General features: G+C 45.0%; 1 protein-coding gene across 1 annotated transcript in view; it reads left to right on the top strand.

The window, feature by feature from the left end:
- LOC144483166 (D-beta-hydroxybutyrate dehydrogenase, mitochondrial-like) overlaps positions 1 to 13287 on the top strand; it is a 32704-nt gene extending 19417 nt beyond the window's left edge. The window contains exons 4-5 of the mRNA XM_078201964.1: positions 4912 to 5064; positions 12446 to 13287. Of these exons, the coding sequence (XP_078058090.1) occupies positions 4912 to 5064; positions 12446 to 12915 (623 nt within the window). The 3' untranslated portion in view covers positions 12916 to 13287. The remainder of the gene's footprint in view (positions 1 to 4911; positions 5065 to 12445) is intronic.
- The last annotated feature ends 10369 nt before the right edge of the window (positions 13288 to 23656 follow it).

The following is a 23656-nucleotide window of genomic DNA, read 5'->3' as shown; positions in this document are numbered from 1 at the left end:
TCACATCACAAAAACAGCAGTCCATAACGTAGCACTGTTTCCAGTCTGGTTTTAGCTATGTGTACATCTTACTCTGACTTCAGCCAAGAATGTGTAACACTTACATTGGAGCTGGACTGCTTGATGGACACCACAAGGCGATAATGTTGTTATTCAGCTTCAACCTCACCAAACACAGCTTGCACCTTCATATGGAAGGAGTGTCAATAAGGTATCTGCAATACCTTAATTGTAAAATATGGTGCCTTATGCTCAGAAATAGACTAAGTGCATCCATGTAACTTTGCAACCTTGGTGCCATATTTGCCCCCAAGATAAACTTCTGAGCACAGATTCACACCATCACTAAGACCACCTCTATCCACCTCCCTAATGTCGCTTGACTTCTCTCATCTTAGTTCATCAGCTGCTGAAACCCTGATTCTTGCCTTTGTTTGGGGGCAAGGGCTCAAGTGAGAGGGTCAGCAAGGGTTTGGAAGTGGGGCAGAGGGAGCAGACCAATGGCGGACAAGATGTCCAGGCGCAAGCTAGTACCAGCACCAGCTGAGAGATGCGCACAATCTCCTCAGCAGTGGGAGAAAGTGTGTATACGACAGTGGATGCAGTGTGAGCTGCGTACGCATGCGCAACTGTTCTTGGTGTCAGGAGATAGAGTGAAATGCTGCAGGTATCAGAAGATAGAGTGAAATTTAAAATAAATCCGTGGAAGCAATATTTCAGTGAGTGATTAATATTGATTCATTCAGCTGAAAATTGGATAACATTTTGGGATGTAGCATGTGAGTAAGTTGGTAAGTGATAAGCGTTGAATGTTTGGGAGGAGTAGGTGACATTGGACCCATGATCCCCAAAGGTCTTCACCATTGGGATTTTCTTTATCTTATATCTGAGTCTGTTGTGGACTGCTTGAAGAAATTGATTTCTATTAATTAAACGCTCCATTATTGTTTTTGTATGGGCAACATGGTGGCACAGTGCCTCACAGCACCAGGGACCCCCGGGTTCGATTCCCAGCTTGGGTCACTGTCTGTGCAGAGTCTGCACGTGCTCCCCGTGTCTGCGTGGGTTTCCTCGCACGGTAGCACAGTGGTTAGCACTGCTGCTTCACAGCTCCAGGGTCCCGGGTTCGATTCCCGGCTCGGGTCACTGTCTGTGTGGAGTTTGCACATTCTCCTCGTGTCTGCGTGGGTTTCCTCCGGGTGCTCCGGTTTTCTCCCACAGTCCAAAGATGTGCGGGTTAGGTTGATTGGCCAGGTTAAAAATTGCCCCTTAGAGTCCTGAGATGTGTAGGTTAGAGGGATTAGCGGGTAAATATGTGGGGGTAGGGCCTGGGTGGGATTGTGGTCGGTGCAGACTCGATGGGCTGAATGGCCTCCTTCTGCACTGTAGGGTTTCTATGATTTCTATTTCTAACTCCCATGTTTCCATGTAAAGAAGCTGTTCTGTTGTGCTCCATTGTAACTGATCTCAGCTCATTTGTTCTGTAATTACCCATTTTCTCATTGCTTTGCGTGATATTTTTTTCAGTGGAGCACAATGAAATACAGATAAATAATCCTTAGCAATGCCAACCCATCCTACGAGTTGAACTGGTCACCTGGCTAACACGATTAATATTCCTGCTCATAAACTATATTGAGCTGGAGTTTATCATTTGGCGACAAAGTATTAAAAAGAAGCGCTAAAGGAGTTTACTGCCTGTTGCTTATAAGTTTAAGTTTGTCTGGATTAACTTTTCCCCTTTTGCCAGTTTCTGCACAGCCTGCTCTTTAGTTATAGTCAAGAAAGACCTTTGCAATTAACTTCCAGAACTATTTTTAGTCAACTGCAAAACCCCTGGTGATAGAAATCTATTAATTGTGTGTTATTTTAATTGAATTGTATGCAGTTGGTAGGCATTAAAGGAGGATTTGCTTGTGTACCTATAAATACACACAAACTGCTCCTGTGATTCTTGGGCTAGGAGCTGCTTGCTTGTAATCAGTAACTGTGTAAATAGATACTTATGAAAGTGTGTGAAGATTGGCTCCAGTTATATCCTTCACCACTGGATTTCTTGAGTATACGAAAATCTACTGATGTACAGGAGGATGGTAACTAGTAACTGACCTTGAAATCTTAAGCCATTTCTGGACGTAGATTCTCTTGGTGTCTGCAGTTAGCCATTGATGCTTCTGGACACTGAACAGAGTGAGGGCAAGTCTACAACAAGCTGTTAGATTCCCACATGCCCCAATCAATCATTGAACTGGATTTTCTTGCAGGCTACCAGAATCCAATGTTGCGGCCAGATAGGCATTCTCAGCCTGCAATTGCCAGCAACGAGACTGCTATTGCGTTCCTCTAGCAGGTGGCCCCCTGATTGGCCAACTCTGTGCCTGCAAGTAAGCTCCCGACGCTGCTGGCCCATTCAGTTTGTCCACAACAGTGTCAGGCTGGTAGCCCCATTGGGAGCGGTGGACATGTGGATGGAGATCAGGAACCATGAGGGCGTCTCAATATAGAAGTGCTCTTGCTGATCACCAGACAAGGGCTGCACTGAAGACATCCATTGCCAGTCAGGATGGAGGGGAACCCCTTCTGTGGCTGTACAACCATGTGCCACAATTGGGGCATGGAGCCTCTTGCTCCAATGGCCCATTTCCAATCAGCTTGCCAGTAGGGAGGCTGCACAGTCGGAAGGCTGCTCCAAGTTCCTTCAATGCTGCTAATTCATCCCTAAGTGGGCGTTAACAAACATAAACGGCTGCTCACCTGCACGGAGAGGTCCTGTTACCACCCTGACCCTGTTCTCTGCCAGGGGGAATGTCAGGGAGCTGTTCTGATCTGGCTTCCCTCTAATCTGTAGGTAATTAAGAAGGCAAATGGAATTTTGTCCTTCATTGCTAGAGGGATGGAGTTTAAAAACAGCGAGATTATGTTGCAGATGTATAAGGTGCTGGTGAGATCACACCTGGAGTACTGTGTACAGTTTTGGTCTCCTTACTTGAGAAAGGATATACTGGCACTGGAGGGGGTGCAGAGGAGATTCACTAGGTTGATTCTGGAGTTGAGAGGGTTGGTTTATGAGGAGAGACTGAGTAGACTGGGACTATACTCATTGGAATTCAGAAGAATGAGGGGATATCTTATAAGATAGAAGCAAGGAAGTTGTTTCCACTGGCGGGTGAAAGTAGAACTAGGGGGCATGGCCTCAAAATAAGGGGGAGCAGATTTAGGATTGAGTTGAAGAGGAAATTCTTCACCCACAGGGTTGTGAATCTGTGGAATTCCCTGCTCTGTGAAGCAGCTGAGGCTATCTCATTGAATGTTTTTAAGGCAAGGATAGATAGATTTTTGGACAGTAAAGGAATTAAGGGTTATGGTGAGCGAGCGGGTAAGTGGAGCTGAGTCCATGAAAAGATCAGCCATGATCTTATTGAATGACGGAGCAGGCTCGAGGGGCCAAATGGCCTACTCCTGCTCCTAGTTCTTATGTTCTTATGTAATCTCTTGGACTCCCCTTCTCTGCCTTCAACTCCATCTTCACTGGGCTGGTAAGATCCAGCCCATTGTGGAAATAAACCTATTGACAGTAGTAGGAATGGAGCTTCAGGAGTGTCAGCTGTGGAACGTTTAGATCAGCTGGTGAAAGCCTGAAAAACAGATGCTAGTGACATTCGACTATTGTTTGGTTGACCTGCTTTGAGAAACAATTCGGACCTCCTTTCAGAAGCGATGGCTCAGTTGTGGTTGAGAGGTGAGAGGGATAAATTGGTGGATTAAACCTGTTTCACTACTGTCTGTTTTAAAATGAAATGGGATTGCAGACACATTTTCCATTTTATTTTCATTTTCTGGTAGACAATTGAATAGCCTCTTTGTAATGTTTGACTATTTGGTTGGATGTGTTTTGGAGGCTCAGTTGGCTGGAGGGCTGGTTTGTGGCGCAGTGTGGTGCCAACAGCGCGGGTCCAATTCCAATACCAGCTGAGGTTATTCATGAAGACCCTGCCTTCTCAATCTTATTCTTCGTCTGAGATGTAGTGATCATCAGGTTAAATCACTACCAGTCAGCTTTCCCCAAGGGGCGGAACGGTGGCTCATTGGTTAGCACCGTTGTCTCACAGTGTCAGGGACCCGGGTTCGATTCCTGGCTCTGGTCACTGTCTGTGTGGAGTTTGCACGTTCTCCACGTATCTGCATGGGCTTCCTCTCGGTGGTCCGGTTTCCTCCCACAGTCTGAAGATGTGGGGGTTAGGTGGATTGACCATGCTAAATTGTCCCTTAGTATCAGGGGGACTAGCTAGGATAAATACATGGGTTTATGGGGATAGGGCCTGGGTGGGATTGTGGTCGGTGCAGACTCGATAGGCTGAATGGCCTCCTTCTGTACAGTCGGCATTCTATGATCCTATGAGGGGGAGAGCAGCCTATGGGACTATGGCGACTTTACCTCATGTTATGTGTTAGGTGGGATGGAAATATGATTGACTGAATAGGGAGGAATATGTGAGTGGAGACCCCATTAACCAGCACTTCTGTGCCCCCAACTCCAACGTCAGCTTCTTCATGTCTATCTTTTACCACCTTCTTCCTCTTGTGGTGCTGAGGAAGTTCTCTTTGTTAGTCAGTAAAGTGAAAATTGAACAAAGGGAGTGCAATATAAGATACTATTCCGTATGTGGTAACAGTCATACAGTGTGAGAATTCAAACAGCAAACAAAGATGATATTTATATTTGGTCAGAAATGGTGAAAAGCCAATTTGTTTCCCCAAGATAATTGAGAGTGGTTTACAATGGCAGGCCAGCTTCAGCAGGATATAAAAATGTTCTTTTCATAAATTTTCCATTGTACGATACATTGAGGGTGATAGTTGTCATGCATGAACAGCTGGTAGTGATCAAATACTCTTGTGTCCTTTACTCAGGTCTCTGGGGTGTGGTGAATAATGCTGGCATTTCAACTTTCGGAGAAGTGGAGTTCACAAGTGTGGAACATTACAAAGAAGTTGCAGATGTCAACTTGTGGGGAACTATCCGAGTAACTAAAGCCTTCCTCCCGCTCATCCGGCGAGCAAGGGGTGAGTAAAACTGGGTTCCAGCTCTCTGATCATTGTCAGCTAGAGACTACCGCGTAAGAAAATTCAGTTAGGAACTTAACCAGGCTTCGCTTATTAAATCCCCACTACTTTACTGTGTATGTTGAGTGTCGGCTGTCTTTCTAGTTTTCGAGCTATCATTTAATTAACCGTACAGTTTGATATTTCTGTATACCTTGCGAAAGCCTGCAGCAGTGTTTACTTGTCAGTTAAAAAAGTGAATGTTGAGGTAATCTTGCTTTGGTTAAAATGTTTATACCAGTCCAGACCAGCATAGTCCACACATAGGGAAGGCGGTAGATGTGGTTTATATGGATTTTAGCAAGGCGTTCGATACGGTCCCCCATGCAAGGCTTCTAGAAAAAGTGAGAGGGCATGGGATCCAAGGGGCTGCTGCCCGGTGGATCCAGAACTGGCTTGCCCAAAGGAGGCAGAGAGTGGGTACAGATGGGTCTTTTTCTAAATGGAGGTCGGTCACCAGTGGTGTGCCCCAGGGATCTGTTCTGGGACCCTTGCTGTTTGTCATTTTCATAAATGACCTGGATGAGGAAGCGGAGGGATGGGTTGGTAAGTTTGCCGACGACACGAAGGTTGGTGGGGTTGTGGATAGTCTGGAGGGATGTCAGAAGTTACAGAGGGACATAGATAGGATGCAAGACTGGGCGGACAAGTGGCAGATGGACTTCAACCCAGATAAATGCGTCGTGGTCCATTTTGGCAGGTCAAATGGGATGAAGGAGTACAATATAAAGGGAAAGAGTCCTGGTACGGTAGAGGATCAGAAGGACCTTGGGGTCCGGGTCCATAGGACTCTGAAATCGGCCCCGCAGGTGGAGGAGGTGGTTAAGAAGGCGTATGGTGTGCTGGCCTTTATCAATCGAGGGATTGAGTTCAGGAGTCCGGGGATATTGATGCAGCTATATAAGACCCTCGTCAGACCCCACTTGGAGTACTGTGCTCAGTTCTGGTCGCCTCATTACAGGAAGGATGTGGAAAACATTGAAAGGGTGCAGAGGAGATTTACAAGGATGTTGCCTGGATTGAGTGGCATGCCTTATGAGGATAAGCTGAGGGAGCTGGGTCTTTTCTCCTTGGAGAGACGAAGGATGAGAGGAGACCTAATAGAGGTGTATAAGATGTTGAGAGGCATAGATCGGGTGGACTCTCAGAGGCTTTTTCCCAGGGTGGAAATGTCTGCTACGAGAGGACACAGGTTTAAGGTGCTGGGGGGTAGGTACAGGGGAGATGTTCGGGGTAAGTTTTTCACACAGGTGGGCGAGTGGAATCGGCTGCCGTCAGGGGTGGTGGAGGCGAACTCAATAGGGTCTTTTAAGAGACTCCTGGATGAGTACATGGAGCTTAGTAGGATGGAAGGTTATAGGTAGGTCTAGAAGGTAGGGATGTGTTCGGCACAACTTGTGGGCCGAAGGGCCTGTTGGGGTTTGGTTTTTCTATGTTTCTATATAGAACCATAGAAAATTACAGCTCAGAAACAGGCCTTTTGGCCCTTCTTGTCTGTGCCGAACCATTTTTTGCCTAGTCCCACTGACCTGCACTTGGACCATATCCCTCCACACCCCTCTCATCCATGAACCCGTCCAAGTTTTTCTTAAATGTTAAAAGTAACCCCGCATTTACCACTTTATCCGGGAGCTCATCCCACACTCCCACCACTCTCTGCGTGAAGAAGCCCCCCCTAATATTCCCTTTAAACTTTTCTCCTTTCACCCTTAACCCATGCCCTCTGGTTTTTTTCTCCCCTAGCCTCAGCGGAAAAAGCCTGCTTGCATTCACTCTATCTATACCCATCAAAATCTTATACACGTCTATCAAATCTCCCCTCAATCTTCTATGCTCCAGGGAATAAAGTCCCAACCTATTCAATCTCTCTCTGTAACTCAGCTTCTCAAGTCCCAGCAACATCCTTGTGAACCTTCTCTGCACTCTTTCAACCTTATTTACATCCTTCCTGTAACTAGGTGACCAAAACTGTACACAATACTCCAAATTCGGCCTCACCAATGCCTTATATAACCTTACCATAACACTCCAACTTTTATACTCGATACTCCGATTTATAAAGGCCAATGTACCAAAGGCACTCTTTACGACCCTATCCACCTGTGATGTCACTTTTAGGGAATTCTGTACCTGTATTCCCAGATCCCTCTGTTCAACTGCACTCTTCAGACTCCTACCATTTACCCTGTACGTTCTACTTTGGTTTGTCCTTCCAATGTGCAATATCTCACTCTTGTCTGCGTTAAATTCCATTTGCCATTTTTCAGCCCATTTTTCTAGTTGGTCCAAATCCCTCTGCAAGCTTTGAAAACCTTCCTCACTGTCCACTACACCTCCAATCTTTGTATCATCAGCAAACTTGCTGATCCAATTGACCACATTATCATCCAGATCATTGATGTAGATGACAAACAACAATGGACCCAACACCGATCCCTGCGGCACACCACTAGTCACAGGCCTCCACTCAGAGAAGCAATCCTCCACAACCACTCTCTGGCTTCTTCCATTGATGATGTGGAGATGCCGGCGTTGGTTGGGGTAAGCACAGTAAGAAGTCTTACAACACCAGGTTAAAGTCCAACAGGTTTATTTGGTAGCAAATACCATAAGCTTTCGGAGCAATGCTCCTTCGTCAGATGGAGTGGATACCTGTTCTCAAACAGGGCACAGACACAGAAATCAAATTACAGAATACTGATTAGAATGCAAATCTCTACAGCCCCAGCCAGGTCTTAAATGTACAGACAATGTGGGTGGAGGGAGCATTCAACACAGGTTAAAGAGATGTGTATTGTCTCCAGACAGTACAGCTTGTGAAATTGTGCAAGTCCAGGAGGCAAGCTGATGAGCCAGTGTCTAATCCAATTTACTACCTCCCCATGTATACTGAACCTTCCTAACTAACCTCCCATGAGGGATCTTGTCAAAGGCCTTGCTGAAATCCAGGTAGACAACATCCACCGCCTTCCCTTCATCCACTTTCCTGGTAACCTCCTCGAAAAACTCTAATAGATTGGTCAAACATGACCTACCACGCACAAAGCCATGTTGACTCTCCCTAGTCCGGGTCCATAGGACTCTTAAATCGGCCTCGCAGGTGGAGGATGCGGTCAAGAAGGCGTACGGCGTACTAGCCTTCATTAATCGAGGGATTGAGTTTAGGAGTCGGGAGATAATGCTGCAGCTTTATAGGACCCTGGTTAGACCCCACTTGGAGTACTGCGTGCAGTTCTGGTCACCTCATTACAGGAAAGATGTTGAAGCCATTGAAAGGGTGCAGAGGAGATTTACAAGGATGTTGCCTGGATTGGGGGGCATGCCTTATGAGGATAGGTTGAGGGAGCTTAGTCTCTCCTCCCTGGAGAGACGAAGGATGAGAGGTGACCTGATAGAGGTTTACAAGATGTTGAGAGGTCTGGATAGGGTAGACTCTCAGAGGCTATTTCCAAGGGCTGAAATGGTTGCTACGAGAGGACACAGGTTTAAGGTGCTGGGGGGTAGGTACAGAGGAGATGTCAGGGGTAAGTTTTTCACTCAGAGGGTGGTGGGTGAGTGGAATCGGCTGACGTCGGTGGTGGTGGAGGCAAACTCGTTGGGGTCTTTTAAGAGACTTCTGGATGAGTACATGGGATTTAATGGGATTGAGGGCTATAGATAGGCCTAGAGGTAGGGATATGATCAGCGCAACTTGTGGGCCGAAGGGCCTGTTTGTGCTGTGGCTTTCTATGTTCTATGTTCTAATAAGTCCCTGTCTATCCAAATATTTGTAGATCCTATCCCTTGTCACACCTTCCAATAACTTGCCCACCACCGACGTCAAACTTACTGGCCTATAATTTCCCGGATTTCTTTTGGAACCTTTTTTAAACAACGGAACAACATGAGCCACCCTCCAATCATCCGGCACCTCCCCCGTGAATACTGACATTTTAAATATGTCTGCCAGGGCCCCTGAAAGTTCAACACTAGCTTCCCTCAAGGTCCGTGGGAATACCCTGTCCAGTCCTGGGGATTTATCCACTCTGATTTGCCTCAAGACAGCAAGCACCTCCTCCCCTTTGATCTGTAAAAGTTCCATGACCTCCCTACCAGTTTGCCCTATTTCCGTAGACTCCATGCCCGTTTCCTCAGTAAAAACGGATGCAAAAATATCATAGAAAGAAATTATAGAAACCCTACAGTGCAGAAGGAGGCCATTCGGCCCATCGAGTCTGCACCGACCACAATCCCACCCAGGCCCTACCCCCACATATTTACCCACTAATCCCTCTAACCTACGCATTTTAGGATTCTAAGGGGCAATTTTTAACCTGGCCAATCAACCTAACCCGCACATCTTTGGACTGTGGGAGGAAACCGGTGCACCCGGAGGAAACCCACGCAGACACGAGGAGAATGTGCAAACTCCACACAGACAGTGACCCGAGCCGGGAATCGAACCCGGGACCCTGGAGCTGTGAAGCAGCAGTGCTAACCACTGTGCTACCGTGCCGCCCTATGTTGAAATATGTTGAAAGGTATGACTGGACTTCTACAGTTTATGAAATAAGAACTGTGCTTTAGCAACAGGCACATTGCTCTTAAAGGATTCTGAAGTAATTACCTCTTCGAAGGTGCATTAGTGAAGCAGCTACTGTCCTCTGAACCTCTCTGTACTGTTCAGGAGACCATTCAACTAACAAAGAGCAAAGAAAATTACAGCACAGAAACAGGCCCTGTGGCCTCCAAGCCTGCACCGACCATGCTGCCCGACTGAACTAAAACCCCCTACCCTTCCGGGGCCCATATCCCTCCATTCCCATTCTATTCATGTATTTGCCAAGACGCCTCTTAAAAGTCACTATCGTTTCTGCTTCCACTACATCCCCTGGCAGAGAGTTCCAGGCACCCACCACCCTCTGTGTAAAAAAACTTGCCTCATACATCTCCTTTAAACCTTGCCCCTCGCACCTTAAACCTATGCCCCCTAGTAATTGACTCTTCCACCCTGGGAAGAAACTTCTGACGATCCACTCTGTCCATGCCCCTCATAATCTTGTAGACTTCTATCAGGTCCTCAACCTCCGTCGTTCCAGTGAGAACAAACTAAGTTTCTCCAACCTCTCCTCATAGCTAATGCCCTCCATACCAAGCAACATCCTGGTAAATCTTTTCTGTACCCTCTCCAATGCCTCCACATCCTTCTGGTAGTGTGGCGACCAGAATTGAACACTGTATTCCAAGTGCGGCCTAACCAAGGTTCTATAAAACTGCAACATGACTTGCCAATTTTTAAATTCAATGCCCCGACCGATGAAGTCAAGCATGCCGTATGCCTTCCTGACTATCTTCTCCACCTGCATTGCCACTTTCCGTGACCTGTGTACCTGTACACCCAGATCTCTCTGCCTATCAATACTCTTAAGGGTTCTGCCATTTACTGTATATTTCCTATCTGTATTAGACCTTCCAAAATGCATTACCTCACATTTGTCCGGATTAAACTCCATCTGCCATCTCGCCAGACAGGCGCTTAAGAATTTAAGTGCAGGGAAGTCAATATGGAGTGGCAATGGCCCATTGAAATATAATAAGGAGAGACAGAAAAATAATAAGGGATTCAGAATGACAATATTAAAAGAGGAGATACATATTACAGAGAGAGTTGATTTGGACTCTCAATATGGCTGCAGCTCAGTATGAAAAGGGATGTTATATTAATGAGGTGTATTAGTGACTTCCAAACTGCGAGAAAGACACAGAAGAAGAAATTTAGGCTAAGAGAGATTTATAGGGAAAACAACATTATTATACTTTAGTAAAGTTTATTTATTAGTGTCACAAATAGGCTTACATTAACACTACTGTGAAATACTGTAAAAATCCCCAAGTCGCCACACTCCGGCGCCTGTTCGGATACACTGAGGAAGGATTTAGCATGGCCATTGCACCTAACCAGTACGTCTTTCGGACTGTGGGAGGAAACCAGAGCACCCACGCAGACACAGAGTATGTGCGGACTCCGCACAGACAGTGACCCAAGCCAGGAATCAAACCCGGGTCCCTGGTGCTGTGAGGCAGCAGTGCTAACCACTGTGCCACTCGTGAAGATATGAATGATCAGTTTAATGACTGGAGCAGAGAGGAAGTGAAAGGAGAATAACAAAAGGATCTCTAGACTATGCATAGACAGACTTCCTTAAGCTATATGGCTGAAATTCTCTGCCCTCGCCCGCAGCTGGGATTCTCCAGTCCTGCTGCAGTGAATGGAGATGTGGCTGAGCGCCAAATTCTCGGTTCACGTTGGCAGTGGTTGGGGGGAGGAGGGGGGGGGTGGGGTGGCAAATGAATTTGGGGAATTCCGGACATACGTCAACAGGCCTAGTGGGTGGAGGCATAGCTAAATCTGGTAATGAGCAATGAAGTGGATCAAGTAGGTGAGCTAAATGTTGGTGAACACTTTCGCAGTGGAGTCTACAATATGACAAGAGATGAGAGCTAATGAGAAGGTGACAATGCCAGTACCAAAACTGGAGCATCCAGTTGAATTAGGGCAAATTTCAGAAAGGTAAGGAATGAACTAATGTGAAAGGAAACATTGGCATGCAGGACTGAACAGAGACAGTGAGACGTTTTCAAAGAAGAAAATTCAAAAGTATGGAATTGATGTGCCATTAAAAAAACAACAAAATGACAAGTGGTCTTAGGATGTCATGGATGGACAGATCAGTAACTAAGTAAAATAACTCAGAGAATGTGAGAAAATAAGAGGTTCAAAATATCATTTCTACGTACTTCCTTTATCAGTCATGTTTTGCAATCTTGCAAAATTCTGTGAATGAAATGGATGCATCTCAGTATAAAATTTAGGATTTAGGGGCAGCACAGCGGGGGGGCAGCACGGTGCACCGTGGTTAGCATTGCTGCCTCACAGCGTCAGGGATCCTGGGTTTGATTCCGGCCTTGGGCGACTGTGTGGGATTCTCCTTGTGTCTGCGTGGGTTTCCTCCAGGTGCTCCAGTTTCCTTCCACAGTCCAAAGAGAGCATGTTAGGTGAATTGGCCATGTTAAATTGCCCCTCAGTGTCCAAAGAAATGCCTAGGTTAGGTGGGTTAGCCATGGTAAATGTGTGGGGTTACAGGGATAGGGTGGGGGTGGGCCCGGGTAAGATGCTCTTTTGGAGATTTGGTGCAGACCCAATGGGCTGAATGGCCTCCTTTTGCACTGTAGGGATTCTATGATCCCGTACTGAAGGCCTGAAAGCATCCATGTGACCAGATCTGTCCTAAGGATTTAGTTGATCTCTATTTATTCATTTGAATTAACGATAGTCTTTTTTTGCTGTTTACAATGTTTGCAGGTCGTGTTGTTAATGTTGCCAGCATGTTTGGACGCATGGGCCTAGCGAGCCACTCTGCCTACTGCATTTCGAATTATGGACTGGAGGCCTTCTCGGATTGCCTGCGCTATGAACAGCGGCGTTGGGGTGTTAAAGTCAGCATTATTGAGCTGGGAAACTATATAGCTGCCACAGGAATCCTCAACCGCGATCATATTGAAAGCATTGCCGATAGAATGTGGAATGAAGCTGCTGATATTGTACACGAGGATTACGGGAAGGCTTACTTTGATCGACAGACAATGATCATGAAATCTTTCTGCAGCAGCAGTTCAAAAGACATATCTCTTATTTTTGACGCCATCACTGACGCACTAACTTCCAGATATCCATACAGCCGTTACGAACCAATGAATGCCTATTGGTGGATTCGATTGCACATCTTGGCCCACTTACCTACTCCGGTAGCTGACTGGTTATACAAATGTTAATTGACTCGCCAGTGCATTGCCAGAAAGGTCTGCTTCCAACACTTTGTGCCATTTTCCTCGTGCTTCCAGCTCCTTTTTCATTACCTAGTGTCACCAAGAGCTACTCTTAATACAAGGACACTAAATGGAATTGCACAAACTTAATCAATCTATTTTATAGGTTTTATAAGTATTAGTCTAATGTAATTATTTTTCATGTGAGCACATTATGTGTTTGTTACAGGGTGAAAGGTACTGCAGAACTGCTGTTTATTTTTAAATGTAATATATATATTTGTGTAATTCCATTCCACAGTGGAAAAAAATATGCTTTGTTCTTCAGTATTTTTACATGTATGTGATACTATTTGTTAAATAAAAAAAATTCCCATGATTAGTTGCTGCATATTTCGTTCCTTGGTTCGCCCACCACTCTTTTCCCTCAGTCATTGGTATCACTCCAACATGCCACTTAAAGCTGAGGGGTTGTTAAAGATCTTTTCAGAGTCTCCTACTCATGTTCTAAAGCTAGTCATGAGTTAAAATTTATCATTTATTTATTAGGCACAAGTAGGCTTACATTAGCACTGCAATGAAGTTACTGTGAAAATCCCCGAGTCACTTCACTCCAGCGCCTGTTCGGGTACACTGAGCGAGGATTTAGTATGGCAAATGCATCTAACCAGCATGTCTTTCAGACTGTGGGAGGACACCGGAGCACCCAGAGGAAACCCACATAGACACGGGGAGGATGTGCAGACTCCACACAGACAGTGACCGAGGCTGGAATTGAACCTGGGCTCCTGGCGCTAACTGTGAGCCACAGTGCCGTCCTCCCAGTGCAGCAGTGGTAACTTCTTGGCTCATTCTCACTCACAGGTTTGAGACAGAAACTGGAGAATTGGAGTCTAAATTTGCATTCTCTCACTATATGATGTAGCGTGTCAGATTTTAAATATTCATATTTAAAATCTGGTGGCGAGAGTGAATGTTGGACCCTTGGAGGACGAGAGGGGGGATTTAATAGTGGAAAACGAGGAAATGGCTGAGACTTTAAATAGGTTTTCTGTGTCGGTCTTCACGGTGGAAGACACAAATAGTTTACCAAATATTAACGATCGAGTGTTGGTAGGAGGAGAGGTACTCAATACAATTATTGTTACTAGAGAGGCAGTGCTTGGTAGACTAATGGGACTGAAGGTAGACAAGTCCCCGGGCCCGGATGGAATGCATCCCAGGGTACTGAAAGAAATGTCAGAGGTAATAGCAGATGCGTTAGTAGTTATTTATCAAAATTCACTGGACTCTGGGGTAGTGCCAGCTGATTGGAAAACGGCTACTGTTACGCCGCTGTTTAAAAAAGGAAGTAGACAAAAGGCGGGTAACTACAGGCTGGTTAGCTTAACGTCTGTAGTTGGGAAAAAGGTGGAATCCATCATTAAAGAAGAAATAGCAGGCCATCTGGATAAGAATGGTTCGATCAAGCAAATGCAGCATGGATTCATGAGAGGAAAGTCGTGTTTGACGAACTTACTGGATTTTTATGAAGATGTGACTAGTGCGGTTGACGGAGGGGAACCGGTAGATGTGGTGTTTTTGGATTTCCAAAAGGCATTCGATAAGGTGCCTCACAAAAGGTCGCTGCAGAAGATTGGGGCGCACGGAGTTGGGGGTAGGGTGTTAGCGTGGATTGGGGATTGGCTATCCAACAGGAAGTAGAGAGTTGGAATAAATGGGTGCTTTTCTGGTTGGCAGATGGTGACTAGTGGCGTGCCGCAGGGATCGGTACTGGGGCCTCAACTATTTACTATTTACATAGATGATCTGGAGGAGGGGACTGAGTGTAGGGTAACAAAGTTTGCTGACGACACGAAGATAAGTGGGAAAGTGAATTGCGTGGAGGAAGCGGAAGGTCTGCAGAGAGATTTGAATAGGCTGAGTGAGTGGGCGAGGATCTGGCAGATGGAGTATAACGTTGGCAAATGCGAGGTTATTCACTTTGGAAGAAATAATAGCAAATTGGATTATTATTTAAATGAAAAAAAATTACAACATGCTACTGTGCAAAGGGACCTGGGGTCCTTGTGCATGAGTCGCAAAAACTCAGTCTGCAAGTACAACAGGTGATCAAGAAGGCAAATGGGATGTTGGCATTTATCGCGAGGGGGATAGAATATAAAAGCAGAGAAATCTTGCTACATCTGTACAAGGCATTGGTGAGGCCGCCGCTGGAATATTGTGCAGTTTTGGTCCCCTTACTTGCAAAAGGATATATTGGCCTTGGAGGGAGTGCAGAGAAGGTTCACCAGGTTGATACAGGAGATGAGGGGTGTAGATTATGAGGAGAGATTGAGCAGATTAGGTTTGTACTCATTGGAGTTTAGAAGGCTGAGGGAGATCTTATAGAGGCATATAAGATAATGAAGGGGCTGGATAGGGTAGAAGTGGAGAGATTTTTTCCACTTAGAAAGGAAACCAGAACTAGAGGGCACAGCCTCAAAATAAAGGGGGGTCAGTTTAGGACAGAGTTGAGGAGGAACTTCTTCTCTCAGAGGGTGGTGAATCTCTGGAATTCTCTGCCCACTGAAGTGGTGGAGGCTACCTCGTTGAATGTGTTTAAGTCACGGATAGATGGAATTCTGATCGGTAAGGAAATTAAGGGTTATGGGGAGCAGGCGGGTAAGTGGAACTGATTCACTTCAGATCAGCCATGATCTTATTGAATGGTGGGGCAGGCTCGAGGGGGTAGATGGCCTACTCCTGCTCCTATTTCTTATTATGTTCTTATTTGTGGTTGTGTGGAGCACATTTTATTGCTGCTAACATAAAACGTCAGTATGCAAAGGGCCTGCGGTTGGAAGTTGCTTCCCCCACCAGACCTTACACCATGAGCCCGGCAACCATGCTCCTCAATCTCAGATAGAATGAGAGGTGAGCAGCCTACCTCCACCTTCTCCGGGGCACCATGGTGGTGGTAGGGTAGGTTCAGTAATGAGCGCAAGTTGCTGTCTCATCTCGATCACTACTGTGTCCGTAGTAACACTACCACTTTGTACATTCCAAATTTATGCACTTCTGAAATACCTGTCAAGATACTGAACAATGTCTTGGGTTGCTTGGTACTCTATAGCCCTCGATTCAAATCGTACCAAAATGAGGGTGGCCCATGCACTGAAGAGTGTATACTGAGTCTATATCACATTGATGCTATCAGAGCAATGATGCAACCATATATGCCTGACAGCAGAAGGCTGCTTCCTTCTCCAGACCTTCAGATAAGGTGTTGCAGATTGAGATGTTCCTTGCAGCGTTTCTTGTCCATCAATGATTGACTGTAAGGGAGGGTCAATGGTCAGGTACAAAGGCTCACTCAGTTTCCTAGATGCACTTCAAGAATGAGTTGTGTGTCATTGGCAGTTATCCACATGTGTAGTGTTACACAGTCAACTAAGCGGATGCTCTGCATGCCAAGATGTATGCTCCAGGGAAGCTTGCTTGTGTGGTCTCCCCACCACATTGGAAGCCTTTTTCTTTTGGATGGTAGAGGCTGCAGTTTCTAAGGGAGCTGAGAAGTCGGGTAGCATTGCGTGTTTCAGTTGTCACATACTCCTGAAGCTGGATGTTGATGGCAGGTGGATAATGTGAAGGTAATTAAAGGAGTTGTTCTAACACCATTGTAGCCTCACCCTGCACAATGTACATCAGCTAAAGTGCTGTTAGTGCATACAAAATCAGAGGGTGTAAACTCTTGCTTCCTAGTGGCATTCTCAGCATTGTGGACATGGTTTGAATAGGCACCTGGCAGCATTTTTGCTGGTTCATTGGCAGACACATTTGTAGGGTCCAGTTGCAAAGGATTTTGGAAGGTGTATTTGTGCATTCTCTTGAAGCCATGATGGTCATGGATTCAGTCATGTTGATGGCCTTGACTTTCAATATGTGTTGTTGGTATTCTCTCATATTGGGAGTGAGCATTTCCCTGAGGAAGATTGCCTTCCATGTTAAACTTTTATTATGTGAATCAGCCATGGCTACGTAGGCCAGCACTTTAGCTGATCTGCCATGCTGCCCTCTTCCTCTTCCTCGTCAGAGCCAGGAGCTTGGACAGGGATCTCCTTCTCTTGCTCCTCATCTCCTTCATTGTCTTCCTTCTTAGATGGTGTGACTATGGGCCACATCAAATTTCAAATGGACTGTTTGCAATAGGCAGAGTACTCACTGTACTCAACCAATTTGTGCTTGCAAAATCAGAACAAAATGTCGAATGAAAACTATTGGCCAGTATTTTCACAAGATGTGAAAAGAAAAGCATAACTCTTCAATACAGATCTGTTAGATGCGTTGTGCTGTCGATGAAAATTAACTCACCTTAAGCTTTATGCAATGCAACCAAGGAGAAAGCCATGCTACATCTCCATCAATTGTGCTGGCCATTTGTCAGCCACCATAGTGTTTCAACAATGAAGAGAGTCTGGTCAGGCTGGGGCTGTTTTCCTTAGAGCAGAAAAGGCTGAGGGAGGACCTGATTGAGGTGTACAAAATTATGAAGGCCATAGATAAGAAGAAAATGTTCTCCTTCGTAGAAGGGTCAATAACCAGGGGGCATAGATTTAAAGTAATGGGCAGGATATTTGGAGGGGATTTGAGGAAAACCTTTTTCACCCAGAAGGTGGTGGGAATCCAGAACTCACTGCCTGAAAGGATGGGAGAAGTGGGAACCCTCACAACATTGAAGAAGTTGGAATATGGGATTAGAATAGATAGGTACTTGATGGCTGGCGCAAACATGATGGGCAGAAGGGCCTCTTTCTGTGCTGTAAAACTCGATGACTCATTGACCATCACTGGTACTGCTATCTGATGTAGGCATTTCTCAACAAAGGGGTATTTGACGATCTTTGGCACAGACGTTGGAGTATGTTTCCAGTCTGGGTGGTCACTGTTGATGCTAGGTTGACTGATGAGCCTTGTCTATGAAGAGAACAAATGATATATTGTGGGTAACTAGTACATTTGTCTACTGGGTATTGCAAGGTCTATTCACTATTATGTGTAATCACTGCTGTTAATTGTATATTATTTGTATTTAATTGTATGCAGGTGCTGAGTATGAGCTGGGGTTTCACTTGAGACCCTATAAAGTGAGGGTTGTGCCTAAGTGACTGCGAGATTAAAGCTATGGACTGTTAATAAATTGTGCATGCTTGGGTTGGAAGCTTCTCCTCGTCGATGTTTCCACTGTTGCTTGGCTGTGTTTGTTGTCGCTGCCAATAGCTGTGTCAATGAAATTATAGTAACGTCAGCAGAGTGTACAGTAATACTTATAAAGAGAGGTATTGAGATCTCAGGGGGTGATTATCCCTGCCCTTCTGCGAGTTGCTCCAGGCCCAGATCAAGTCAGCTGTGCTCCTTCTGCAACAGCCAGTATGAAAACTCCATGTTACAGTAAAACCACTACCTTTAAAAAGCTAGCATTTAGCTTGGTTTTAGGTTTCACCGATGTTGGAGGGTGTTCAATGTATGAATCAGCTTCAGGCAAGTGGACAATAGTCCCTTGCTACCAATAACATGAGAAACAAACAGCAAAAACAAGTTGCTTGATTGAAGGGGGAGGTTTCTGTGTATTGAATGACCCGTGTGTACTAGGTGAAGGTTACTTGCACTTCAAAGCTTATCTTAACTTGTTTTGGTACTGCAGCCTTGAGCGGGATAAACACAGATCCAACTGCTTGCAGCTCGAATACATTATATTTGCTGACATTAGCTCAAAGTTAACCGTGAAGTTCATTGACGATGTGTCAAGGCCTGGTCATTTACACAAAATGAACCACAAAGTGATGCCGTCTGCACATGATGACTTGTTAAATAAGTGCTTTATTTTGTGTGAATCTAATGTTCTGTTACTGTTGCACATCGAGTCTAGCTTTATTCGACCTCAAGTTAATTTTATTTAGTTAGTTCCAGATGGACTTAAGAATCTGGGACTCGGGAGTAGAAGTAGGCCATTTAGCCCTTTGAGCTTCCTGTCATTTGATAAGATCATGGCTCATCTGATTCTGATCTCTGCTCCACCTTCCTGTCTACCAAAAGTTGAGCTAACACAGCCTTGAATAAGAGAATTCCACAAACCAATGACCCGTTAAGAGAAGATAAAATCCTCATCTCAGTCTTTTGATTTGATTTGATTTTGATTTGATTTATTATTGTCAGATGTATTAACATACAGTGAAAAGTATTGTTTCTTGCGCGCTATACAAACAAAACATACCATTCATGGAGAAGGAAATGAGAGAGTGTGGAATGTAGTGTTGCAGTCATAGCTAGGGTGTAGAGAAAGATCAACTTAGTGCGAGATAGGCCCATTCAAAAGTCCGATGGCAGCAGGGAAGAAGCTGTTCTTGAGTCGGTTGGTACGTGATCTTAGACTTTTGTATCTTTTTCCCGACGGAAGAAGGTCGAAGAGAGAATGTTCGGGATGCGTGGGGTCCTTAATTATGCTGGCTGCTTTGCCGAGGCAGCGGGAAGAGTAGACAGAGGATGGGAGGCTGGTTTGTGTGATGGATTGGGCTACATTCACGACGTTTTGTAGTTCCTTGCAGTCTTGGGCAGGAGCCAAACCAATGCTTTCTATGGTGCATCTGTAAAAGTTGGTGAGAGTCATAGCTGACATGCCAAATTTCCTTAGTCTTCTGAGAAAGTAGAGGCGTTGATGGGCTTTCTTAACTATAGTGTCAGCATGGGGGGACCAGAACAGGTTGTTGGTGATCTGGACACCTAAAAACTTGAAGCTCTTGACCCTTTCTACTTCGTCCCCGTTGATGTAGTTCACAGAAGTTCATAGAATCCCTACAGTACAGAAGGAGGCCATTCAGCCCATCGAGTCTGTACTGACCACAATCCCACCCTTCACTTAAATAGGAGACCTTTTATTTTTAAAATGTGTTCCCTGGTTTTCAAATTCCCCACAAGTGGGAACATTCTCCCAGTATCCACCCTATCAAGATCCCTCAGAATCTTACAGGCTTCAATAAGCTTATCTTAGAGCCTAAGTCGGTTAGGATTATATTCACTGGAGTTTAGAAGAGTGAGAAGGGATCTCGTGGAAACTTATAAAATTCTAACAGGGTTAGATAGGGTAGAATCAGAAAGAATTTTCTCAATGATGGGTGAGTCCGGAACGAGGGGTCATAGTTTGAGGATAAGGGATAAACCTTTTAGAACTGAGGTGAGGAGAAATGTCTTCGCCCAGAGGCTGGTGAATGTGTGGAATGTAGTTGAGGCCAAAACGTTGTCTGATTTCAAGAAGAAATTAGATACAGCTCTTGGGGTTAAAACGATCAAGCGATACGCCGGGAAGGGGGGATCAGGATATTGAATTCGCTGATCAGCAGTGATCAAGATGAATTGCAGAGCAGGCTTAATGGACTAAATGGCCTACTCCTGCTTCTAGTTTCTATGTTTCAATAAGCTTACCTCTGATTCTTCTAAACGCAAATGGGTGTAGACCCAATCTGTTCAATCTTTCTTCATAAGATAAGCCTCGAGACTGAGGCTATGCTGGATTTTATTTTTTTGCTGGATTTTGGGTCGAGTGCTTTGGACAGCGGAGGGTTCAGGCCAATCTATGTCAGGCAGAGTCAAAGATTGATTGAAGCTTGGGAGTAGACTGGCACACAGGTGGTGAAGTGAATATGAAGTCTGGCGCCATGCAGCATTTAGCCAAATTGTCCAGGTATGTTAATTTTATGTGATTAATGTATGGTGTTTGGATAACTCTGGTTTTTCCACAGCTGGTTTTGAGAGAGTGTATCCATATATCCTTTTCCAAATCAGGAGGCCAAAACTTTATGCAGTACTCCAGATTTGGTCTCCGCAAGGCCCTGTACAGTTGCAGTAAAACTTTCTTACTTTGATACTCAACACCCCTTGCAATAGACAGCAACAGTCCATTTGCCTTTCTAATCACATTCTGTACCTGCATTCTAACATTATGTGGGACTTGGGAGCCCTGGTGCCAGACTCTCTAAAGGTTAACATGCAGGTTCAGTTGGCAGTTAGGAAGTTAAATTCAACGTTAGCATTCATTCCTAGAGGGCTAGAATACAAGTGCAGGGATGTACTGCTGAGGCTCTATAAGGCTCTGGTCAGATCTCATTTGGAATATTGTGAGCGGTTTTGGGCCCCATACCTAAGGAAGGGTGTGCTGGCTTTGGAGGGGGTCCATAGGAGGTTCACAAGAATGATCCCAGGAATTAAGGGTTTGTCATTTGAGGAGTGGTTGAGGAGTCAGTGTCTGTACTCAATGGAGTTTAGAAGGGTGAGGGGGGATCTAATTGAAACTTACAGAATACCGAGAGGCTTAGATAGAGTTGACGTGGAGAGGATGTTTCCACTAGAGGGAGAGACCAGAACTCGAGGGCACAACCTCAGAGTGAAGGGACGCTCCTTGAAAACTGAGGTGAGGAGGAATTTCTTCTGCCAGAGGGTGGTGAATCTGTGGAACTCATTGCCACAGAGGGCTGTGGAGGCCAGGTTATTGAGTGTCTTTAAGACAGAGATAGATAAGTTCTTGATCAATAAGGGGATCAAGTGTTACGGGGAGAAGGCTGGAGAATGGGGATGAGAATCTTATCAACCATGATTGAATGGCGGAGCAGACGCGATGGGCTGAATAGCCTAATTCTGCTCCTGTATCCTATCTTATGGTCTTTTGTACCAGGAACCCAAATCCCTCTGTGCCACTGAGTTCTGCAATCTCTCCCTATTTAAACAATATACTGCCTTTCTAGTCTTCTTTCCAAAGTGTTCACGTTTACATTTTCCTATGTTACGCTCCATCTACCAAATTTTTGCCCACTCCTTTAAGCTACAGCCCATTGTAAGCTCTTCACCTCCTCTTGATCACTTGCAGTCCTATCTATCATTGTTCTCATCGACAAATTTAGTTATCATACATTCGGTCCCTTCACCCAAGTCATTGATATAGATTGTAAATAGCTAGTTGATGCCCCAATACTGATCCCTATGGCACTCCACTAGTTACAGCATGCCAACTCAAAGAAGACTCATTTAGCCCTTCTTTCTTCTTGCTAATCAATCTTTTATCTATCCTAATATGTTACCCCGCTACACCATGAATTCTTACTTTGTGTAGTAAACTATGATGTTGCAACTTACCAAACTGCTTTTGGAAATCCAAATGCACCAGATCTACAGATTCCCCTTTGTCCATGTTGCTATTTACTTCCTCAAAGAACTCTAATGAATTGGCTCAATATGGTTTCAATTACACAAAACTAGTTCACTCTGCCTGATCCCAACATGATTTTCTAAGTATACTGCTGTAACTTCCCAAATAATGGTTTCTAACAAATTCCTGATGATAAGTTTTAGGCTAACTGGCCTTTAGTTTCTTACTTTCTATCTCCCTCTTCTTCTTAAATAACAGCTCTTGGGTCATTGACAGTGCTATCAAGCAAGACTTCCTCAGCAATAAGCTGCTCACTGACACTCACTTTGGCTTTTGCCAGGGCCACTCAGCTTCTGCCATAATTAAAGCCTTAGTCCAAACTTGGACAAAACAGCTGAACTCAAGAGGTGGATGAGAATGACTGCCTTAGACATCAAGACAGCATTTGAGTGATTGTGGCATCAAGGAGCCTCAGCAAAACTGGAGTCAATGAGAATCAGGAGGCAAACCCTCCACTGGTTGGACTCCTATCTGGCACAATGGAAGATGGTTTTGGTGGTTGGAGGTCAATTATCTCGCTCCCATGGCATCACTGTAGGAGTTCCTCGTGGTGATGTCCAGGGACCAACCATCTTCAGCTAGTGTCCAGGATGCGAAGGTTAGAGTGATTAGTGAGGTAAATATGTGGAGTTATGGGGATAGGGCTTGGGTGGGATTGTTGTCGGTGCAGACTCGATGGGCCGAATGCCCTCCTTTTGCACTGTAGGGATTCTATGATTTTATGATTCTATAATATATATCCATGCAAAAGTTGGATTTTTGGTCTAAAAAGCTGTAAGACAGGATTTTCTTCCCCCTCCGTGGTGTCTTTTGCAGGCAGCGGGAGGTGGTGCACCCTCACTGGTGGCGGGATCTTATGGTCCTGCTGTTGTTGTTGGGGTTTCCCATTGAACACACCCCTTGACGCAGGGATACCTGCAGCGGAAGTGCATTGTTGGCAGGACTGTAAGATCTCATTGGCCTAAACAGCAGCAGGATTTTGGCAGAAATTTTGCAAGCCCAAAAATTTCTGAACCAATGTGTAATCTGGCAGATGTTAACAAATGGGCTTGATTGTAAATGTATATATACTAATGAGAATAAGAACAGATAAATAAATGTTAGATATTTAATATGGATAAAATGTATTTACATTGTAAGTTTATACTATAACTAAATATTACATAATGAACATGCATTCTTTATTTTTTTTCTTCATTCATGGGACATGGGCATCACTGGCTGGCCAGCATTTATCACCCATCCCTAGTTGCCCAAGGGCAGTTGCGAGACAACCACATTGCTGAGACTCTGGAGTCACATGTAGGCCAGTCAGGTAAGGATGGTAGATTTCCTTCCCTAAAGGACATTAATGAACTAATTGGGTTTTTCCTGACAACCGACAATAGTTTCATGGTCATCAGTAGATTCTTAATTCCAGATATTTTTTATTAAATTCAAATTCCACCACCTGCCGTGGCGGGATTTGAACCCGGGCCCCCAGAACATTAGCTGATTTTGTGTTGGTTTTTA

This window comes from Mustelus asterias, chromosome 3 (assembly GCF_964213995.1).
Source record: "Mustelus asterias chromosome 3, sMusAst1.hap1.1, whole genome shotgun sequence".
Taxonomy (NCBI): domain Eukaryota; kingdom Metazoa; phylum Chordata; class Chondrichthyes; order Carcharhiniformes; family Triakidae; genus Mustelus; species Mustelus asterias.
This window is presented reverse-complemented; position numbering and strand designations above follow the sequence as displayed.